The following is an 8,497-nucleotide window of genomic DNA, read 5'->3' as shown; positions in this document are numbered from 1 at the left end:
CTGTGTTAAATATCCATGGTAGTCCGTTATAATCTGTTCGTCTGAACTTATATAATGAACATGGTTTTTATCTGCTTTTTCGGCTAATTTCTCTTCTATCTCATTTATTTCAAGTTCATGCCTACCACCACCTCCCGAAGAAGTATTTTTCTTCAGCTCTTGAAGAACGTCCACTTCGCCATCTTTGGTGTCAATAATGAGACTTTGTGTTAAAACCTTTCCTGTCTTAATGGATGTTTGTAAAACTTCTTCTTCACCGTGTTCGGGGTCATGGTCGTCATCATATCTTGTGAAATCAGAGATGTTGTCATACATTAAGCATATCTGTCTCAAAAGTTCTGCTATTTGAAACTGGAACGAAAGATATACAGAACTTTCATCATCTCCTAAAGTCAAGTCTGCTTTCTTAAGTATTTCTTGAATGTATGCAATGAGAACAGAGTACCTTGGAAAATATTCGAACAATATTTCATTAGCTGTTGGTTTTGGTGGAGTTTCTGCATCTCTTGACTTCAATGCTCTTGCTCTCAAAGACCTAAATGTTAGAGCACCAGGCTTTACAAAGGACTTTATAAATGCTTTAATAGTTCCTGGTAAGTTATTGTTAGCATTAAGTAAGTTCCTTATGCTTCCATCATGTACGTCCATAGCACTATGGAAAAAAATCTATACTTTTCTTGTAGTCAGCAATAGACTGACTGTGATTTTTTAAAGATTTGTCAATGCCTTTAAGCCAATCTTCATGCATGTCTGATACTGAGCCAAGAATATCATTTGCTTCCTTTAGTGTATTTTGTGCTTCTCGTAAAGTATCCAATCCAGTACGTGCATTGTTTGCTATACGTCTTACAGTATCTATTTGACTCCTTGTTTCTTGCATCCAACCAGATAAAGTTTTAATAGTATCCGAACCATTTGAAATGAAGTTCAAAGCATTTTTAACGTCATCTAAAGCTTCTTCACCAAGTACCGCCCATATCTTTCCGATTTGGTATTGAATAACTCCATATGAAGCAGCTGTTAAACCAGTATTTATAAGGTCCCATATCCATGATTTAGCAGTTTTTCCATCCTTTCCATCCAAACCGTTTTCGCCTTGAGGTCCTTGAATTCCTTGAATTCCTTGTATTCCTTGTGGTCCTTGAGGTCCAGTGTCACCCTTCTCTCCTTTCAGTTCATCTTTATGTTCGTTATAATATTCTAATGTCATAAGGTGTACATCATTACTGCTACCAGCAACGCCGAGAATTTGTTTCTCATTCATGACTAAATTCTTTAGGCATTTAATGTTGTCGTCAAATCGAAAGCTCTTTAACAATTCAATGAGAACATTTAATACTTTCACTAATGAGGCATCTACTGTAGAATTTATATATTGCACCGTTCCATCATTTATGATGGGAACTTTACTTATTGTAATGAATGGGTCATAAGTGTTAAAAGTATCGAAATCAATGACTTTTTTAGTTTTTCCATCGTCAATGACTAAATCATTGCCTTCAATGGTTAAAGTTGAGTTTTCGTTTACTAGTTCATGTGCTCTTCTTGCTTCATTTGTTTCATACGCATATGCAGCAATAGTCATATTTTAATGAGAATAAAATGTTGTTCTATTTGCAAAGTACAGACCCAAACGAATATGGAACAGTAAAGCTTCAAACAAACTTAGGTCTTCAGAATGAAGCACTTGCTTTCAGAGTTGTTGACTTCAATACTATCGCAACTTTTGTCATAACAGATGAAACAGATTTCATAGAGATTGAAATAGATGACAAAAGAAGTTTTATAACATTTCCTAACAGAGCAGAGTATAGAATAGATAAAATTGCTGGAGTCATAGATACTCTCATAAATGAAGAAACTATTGACAACATAGATGTCGAACTCTCTTCTGAGGGAACATTGAAGTTCAGTAGCAAGAAAGAGTTCAAGATAACACGAATGAGTCATAGAGTTCAACTTCTTTTAGGAGCATACCATATGACATTTCCTTTGAAAAGTGTTGACAAAACGATTGAGATGAAATCTGTTCCATACGTATGTTATGGCAATTGTTTATACATTGAGTCAAAAATAGCTAATGTCACAGGCATTTCAGGAGTTAATAGTAAAGGTTCAGTAGAGTATAAATCTTTCTGTTATGAAGTAAATTCAATGTTCATTCCAAACGTTCCTGTCATAGCAACTCATTTAGGTAAATGGATTCGCATTAGTCCTCATAATTTGAAAGACATGCAATTCAGACTAGTTGACTTTCGAGGCGAGCCTGTAGAACTGAAGGCACCAGTGCGAATGACTGTTGAAGTTGACTTTTTAGATAATATTAAATGCAACAGCTTACAAGAGAACTCAGAGCTAAAAATATAAAGTATGAATGTTATGTATTAGGTCATGAACTTTGGTTGTTGCTGTTTGATGAAACAAATGAGTTAGTTATGTCAGTCAAGAGAACAGAAAAATATTGTGTTAGTGAAAACTGCACCAAGTCAATAAGATTAGGTTTGCATTATGAAGATGAGTTCGATAGTGTTGAAGAAGTTTTGGATAGATATTACAAATTGCTAACTTGAAATTTTTTTGACTAACGGCGCAAAGCGCCAAGACCGAAGGTCCTGACTGCTTTAATTTACTAAAACATATTTCAAACAAAGTTTATATTCTGTTGAAAGTTTTGTATATTCATTCGAATATTTATACTTAAACTCAACTCCTGTAGTTCCTGGTGTTTCGATTATTCTAATATTACCTATTTTCATGAATAGTGGAGTTTGACCACAGCATTCGATTTCAGGGTCGAGATAGTCAATGACACATTGCTTTCCTGTTATTCGTGATATAACATTTTCAAGGTCCTCCTTTGTTAGAATTATTTGGTTCTTGCTTATAAGATTTGTCAAAAGCTTCTTATCGTCTTTGAGTAAGATAGTTTGATATAACTGAAGAAGGTAATGGTCTACGTTATCTGAAGGATTTGTTTGAAAATTTGTGTAAGGATTGTCGTTGGCTTCTCTTGAAAGAATTTGGTCCAGTGGTGGATACTCTAACTTAACATCTGATGTAGCGTTAGCGTTTGAAGCTGTGTTTAAATTCACCGACTTAAGATCTGGTTCTTTTTCTTTCAAACACTCCGAACTATAGTTCTTTATGACAATATTGTTTGTCGTTCGTGAGTCAACATTTGATGTTGGTTCAATTGGAACATTAACGGCACCAGCTAAGATGGATTTGCTTCTCATTTCATATAGAATAAAAACCTTTTATATGTATGAAATGAACAATATACTCGACAAGGGTTTGAATGTAAAGCTAACGAATGAAAATATTGTTGAATTCACTGAGACAGGTGCTGTGTATAAAGATGTAGAACTACTGAACAAAAGAGCTAAGGGAAGAAGCAGGAACATGAACAAAGGGTGGAAGCCTATAAAAATTTATGTCAATGATGGCTCAGGAGGTTCAAACATAAAGTATGCAGAAAGTTATAGAGTTTATGCTCTCAAAGGTGAAAAGCCTTCATTTAAGAACAGCTATTCTAACACATATCCTCAAAAGCTAACGGATGGGGAAGTGGATGATATGAATGACAGCAAAAATATTAACAGAAATGGCGACAGAGATGCATGGAATTTGTTTACCATCAGTCAATTGAAGGTTAAACTTTAAAACAATGTTGGTCGTTCCCATGGAATATTTTTGACTTTAATGGTATTAGTCATGATATGAATCTCAAGGTATGAACGAGGAGAGATGAGAGACTTATATGCTTCCCAAATTTCTTCAAAAGGTAATATTATACCTGACTGTTTCCAAATGAGTTCAATATCATAGCGTGAGAAACCTTGAAAGATAACGAAGTCAGTTATGAGACGTTTTATGTTTAAAGCTAAAAACCTCCATGTTTGCATAAGTATTGCTACAGTTAAATGGTAATGTCTGACTTTAGTAATGATGTTAGCTAATGGTGAGTCAGGCTTTGACACTAAACCTTTTCCGGCGAAGTCGTCGCAAACGAGCAGAGTGTTTGAAGGATACTTTTTGAAGGGGTTTTTTGAAAGTTTTGACAGAATGTAGTTTGTAAGTCGTTTCATATCGTAAACTCCTGAGTATTGACGTAAGTGGTGTTTGTCAATAATTCTTTCCATCTCCTCAGAAGTCTTTTGCATTCCTGACTGTATAAATTCAACGATGGCATAATATTTCCTCTTACGTCGAATGTAACGTTGAAGAAATTCAATGAGTTCACTGTCTGGAACTTTAACGACAGAGGCTTGAACTTTTGACATAAATGTTTTCGCTGTTGAGTCCATAGAGTCTGAAGTTGCTGATATAATGATTTGGTCATAATATGAGTCATTTCCTAAACGTTCTGTTATGAGTATATGACGAATGAGGTTAAATGTCTTACCTGAACCCATCTTTCCACAATAGAAATAAACACCATTTGAACAGAACTCATAGTCCTTACTGAAAGGAAGAATGAGAGAAGAGTTAAGTTTGTCTGTAGTTTCATTCATGTCTTCATCTACTTCTTCAAATAAATGTTTCATTTTATTATAATTAAAAATGCAAGTCAGAAATATTCAGAACATAGCACCGAGTCTAACTGACAAGAGTATAAAGATATACTATGAACACGTTATGATGAAACCTACCAAAATTCAAGAAAGTCAGTATACTTATGAATATCCAAGACACTGGGTAGAGTATGTAGGAGGTGAGAAAGCTATTGAAATAAGACAAGTTAGAAGTATTCCAGCAGGAAGAACAATATTATTGAAGAACTTTAATGTTTTGAGATATAATGATGAAACAAAGAAGCAAGATAGTTTTCCTGTTGCTGTGTATGTGAACCTAGACACAGGAGATGACATGAAAGTTTTTAACACAAAGCTTCAAACGGTAGTGAGAGAACAACTGACTGCGGAAGGACATCCATTACCTTCAGAAGTTACCATAGCATATAATTTTGAAACAAACTCAATAGATTTTAAAGTCATCTCTGCAAAGAAGTCAGGTTTTACATTTAATGAAGCAGATGTATATTCGAATGAAAACTTCAAAGCTATTACGTGGTTAGATAATGACGATTGCTTTAAGAAAATATTTAAATACAGTGACTCAACGATGTCAATAGATGACCTTCGTGGAATGTTACCATCGACGTTTACAGTAGAAGGTTCAGCAGGATTACTTACAAGATTGTCAATTGGTGGTATTTGGTCTCGTGAAAACATTGTTATAAAATCCAGTATAAGTGAATTTGCTGAAGAATCTATATTATGTCTTTCAAACTATATGTATTCGCCACCGAAGCATTATAGTATAACAAACTTTGTCAGTAAGTTTAATATAAGACTTGTTGAACCTTCTTCAATGAAAGATGTTGTGCTACCCAAAGACGGAAAGGATGGACTCATTATTGAAATGATTTTAATTGCATATTAAATGAGCTTGTTCTTGAAGGTCATTCATGATGAAATAACTGTTGTAGAAGATGTTAGCAATTGTTCAGACATTTTGAAGCGTATAGATGATATAAGAAAGAAGTTAGATAGACCGCAAAGCGGTGAGGGCGAAGCCCGTGAGAACGCTTATGTTTCATTGACTTTCTCCAGTAACGAGAACTTTTATGAGATAATATTGAAGAGAGATGATTTTAATATGGTGTAAATGGTAGCTTGGGCAGCTTTAGGCGCAATGGGAACAAAAGCATTAGCATTTGGAGCAAAAGCACTTGGAGCTTATGACGCAGTAAATAAAATGAGTGGAGGAAGGGTTTCGAAGACATTAGATGCAAATAAAGGGAAGATTGGAGGCTGGGTTGCAAAGAAGTTAAGATTAAATAAAATAGGGCTCATAAATAAAGCATCCAATTTAGTTGCGACTGAGTCAGAAAATGCTTTAGGAAAGGACGATGAGTTTGCAAAACACGCAAAAGACTTTAATGACCAGATGAAAGGTGAAACAATGCATTTAAATAGATTCAATGGAACTAAAGAAAATGTTTCTTCTCCACCAGTAGTTCTTCCGTATGGTCCCTATGGAATGTATGGAAACCCTTACGAAAGACCATTTGACCCATTGACTGGTGGAAGTAACTGGTATCATTACGGCCGAAGAAGAAAGACAGTCAAGTTGGAGACAGACGTGAAGAAAGCAACTAAAAAGAAACCAAGGAAGAGAGTTATAAAGTAATGAGAACGTTTATGTTATGAGAAATTTTTAACGTTAGTTTTATTTTTACTGAAAATTTTTATTTGGATGTAATGACGAAAACTATTGAGATAACAAACTACAACGGTCATGAGTTCAAGAATTTGTTCTTCGTTCCTCGTGAAAATACATTCTATCAGATACGAGGGAGAAAGGGTAAAGTTAGTTTGAGCGTTTATGACTACAAACATAATGGAAAGTTTATACAAGCATACGATACAAACGGTAAGCGTGTTTCATTAGCTTTGTCAAAACTTAGTAACATTTATTTTGACAGTGATTTTGACCTATATGAAGAAGAAAGTGAGTCAGAAGATTATGAGCTGTTATGTGAAGCACAGCAATGGGAGGAGTTGCAATACTTTTGTAAGTGAGAACGTTTATTTTTTACATTAGTGAAGTCGTTTGTGAAAACGTTAGTGAGGTGAAGTGGTTGGTGGTTTTGTAAATATTTAAGGTTAAGTTAGTGTTGTCGTTTGTGTTGTAAAATATACGTTAACGGTTTCATAAAGTGTCAAATTCACATAACAGGGGTACGGTGGAACGCAGTGCCGTCGTACCCTTGTTATGTATACTAACTAACTAAATAATTACTTATTATACTTTATTTATTTTTTTTTAATTTTAAAATAATATTAATATATCTTTCTACGTTTAATGATGAAAAGAGAAAGAGGAGTAAAAAGAGGAAAGAGAAAAGAAGAGAGAGAGAGAGGAAAAAAAGAGAAAGAAAGAAAAAAAAGGACGGCGATAATTTTGTATTGTTTTGTTATTCGGCCGAATGGCGGGTACTTCGTACCCGCCATTCGGCCCCAAAAATGGCGTATTATTCTATTTTTAAACGGTCATGGCGTAAAACCGTCGCATCCCTACTGCATATATGCACTCAGATCGGAAACTTTGTTCACGATGTCACATTGCGGAACAAAAGTGAGAGCAAACCGAACATTTTAACCACATTATAAGTTTATGTAAGGATAAAAATATAAATTCCCTGTCCTTGCACAAACTGTTGCTCGCTACGAAGTTTTGCTTTGTGATTGCGCGTGCAGAATCATTTTAAGCACATTTCAATAGCACAGAGCACATATAATATATGAATAAAACAATTTTATAACCTCATAATATAAAAATAAATGTTTTGAGTTCGCCATAAATTATGCATTCCCATTATTTGGATCTATATACTTATTCCTAATAATATATATTATAACTCATATAGTACCCCTCATATCTACTGTGATAATATAAAAAAACGATTTCTGTGTTAAGATATAATTTATCTCACATATCAAACTATGGATTTAACTTATAATAACACAAGAAACATATAATATATACATATGTCTATATGCGCACATGACAATTAGGCCTATATTAGATAATTTTTCGTTCACAATAATCTTATATATCTGACCAAAAACTCAGATTTGCCTGAGAGTTACTGAGGATAATCTCATATGTACCCTCTATCTTCCTGCTTAACCCTAGGCTCTAAGTCTTTCATTTTTATATGTATGCTGAACTTCGGGTATTCAATTTTTCCCAACGGTTCAGCACGATACGACCCCTGTAAGATGTGGAAGCTGAGACTTTTCAGCGCGAACTGGGCGATTCCGGCCAGCAGTAAGAACTTTATAACGATGTTTGGAATAGAGCATTGTCTCGTCCATATTCGCAATAAACTTCTTCCTGCGGGCAAAGTATCTATGCTTGGAGAGGAAAAATTGGCGAATATGGTTTGCGTCACAGGAGATAGATTACATATCAAGTGTAATAAGGCACTGCGTTCCACCGTACCCCTGTTATGTGAATTTGACACTTTATGAAACCGTTAACGTATATTTTACAACACAAACGACAACACTAACTTAACCTTAAATATTTACAAAACCACCAACCACTTCACCTCACTAACGTTTTCACAAACGACTTCACTAATGTAAAAAATAAACGTTCTCACTTACAAAAGTATTGCAACTCCTCCCATTGCTGTGCTTCACATAACAGCTCATAATCTTCTGACTCACTTTCTTCTTCATATAGGTCAAAATCACTGTCAAAATAAATGTTACTAAGTTTTGACAAAGCTAATGAAACACGCTTACCGTTTGTATCGTATGCTTGTATAAACTTTCCATTATGTTTGTAGTCATAAACGCTCAAACTAACTTTACCCTTTCTCCCTCGTATCTGATAGAATGTATTTTCACGAGGAACGAAGAACAAATTCTTGAACTCATGACCATTGTAGTTTGTTATCTCAATAGTTTTCGTCATTTAT

The 8,497-nt window shown here is 34.6% G+C and overlaps 5 protein-coding genes and 1 pseudogene across 6 annotated transcripts, besides 2 other annotated features; 3 read left to right on the top strand and 3 right to left on the bottom strand.

Annotated features, from left to right (window-relative positions):
- Positions 1 to 6,766: part of a mobile genetic element that runs on past the window's edge.
- TVAGG3_0880850 lies at positions 393 to 1,264 on the bottom strand (annotated as a pseudogene). The gene has a single exon. A coding segment is annotated over exon 1 (872 nt).
- Positions 1,942 to 2,367, top strand: TVAGG3_0880840 (uncharacterized protein; the record flags this gene model as incomplete). Its single annotated transcript, XM_051250426.1, has 1 exon — positions 1,942 to 2,367. The coding sequence occupies one exon, from the start codon at positions 1,942 to 1,944 to the stop codon at positions 2,365 to 2,367; it is 426 nt and encodes a 141-aa protein (XP_051085901.1).
- Positions 2,622 to 3,236, bottom strand: TVAGG3_0880830 (uncharacterized protein; the record flags this gene model as incomplete). The annotated part of the gene is made up of 1 exon (XM_051250425.1): positions 2,622 to 3,236. One exon carries the CDS (start codon positions 3,234 to 3,236, stop codon positions 2,622 to 2,624), a length of 615 nt encoding a protein of 204 aa, XP_051085900.1.
- Positions 4,564 to 5,428, top strand: TVAGG3_0880820 (uncharacterized protein; the record flags this gene model as incomplete). Its single annotated transcript, XM_051250424.1, has 1 exon — positions 4,564 to 5,428. A coding segment is annotated over one exon (865 nt), but the record flags the coding sequence as incomplete, so codon positions are not given.
- TVAGG3_0880810 (protein of unknown function, DUF4107 family) lies at positions 5,671 to 6,195 on the top strand (the record flags this gene model as incomplete). Its single annotated transcript, XM_051250423.1, has 1 exon — positions 5,671 to 6,195. One exon carries the CDS (start codon positions 5,671 to 5,673, stop codon positions 6,193 to 6,195), a length of 525 nt encoding a protein of 174 aa, XP_051085898.1.
- A 1,209-nt stretch (positions 6,767 to 7,975) lies between the features above and the next one.
- Positions 7,976 to 8,497: part of a mobile genetic element that runs on past the window's edge.
- TVAGG3_0880790 (uncharacterized protein) lies at positions 8,173 to 8,493 on the bottom strand (the record flags this gene model as incomplete). Its single annotated transcript, XM_001291926.1, has 1 exon — positions 8,173 to 8,493. One exon carries the CDS (start codon positions 8,491 to 8,493, stop codon positions 8,173 to 8,175), a length of 321 nt encoding a protein of 106 aa, XP_001291927.1.

Source organism: Trichomonas vaginalis, chromosome VI, assembly GCF_026262505.1.
Source record: "Trichomonas vaginalis G3 chromosome VI, whole genome shotgun sequence".
Classification (NCBI taxonomy): domain Eukaryota; phylum Parabasalia; order Trichomonadida; family Trichomonadidae; genus Trichomonas; species Trichomonas vaginalis.
The sequence above is the reverse complement of the archived record's forward strand: the minus strand, read 5'-3'. Positions and strand labels throughout refer to the sequence as shown.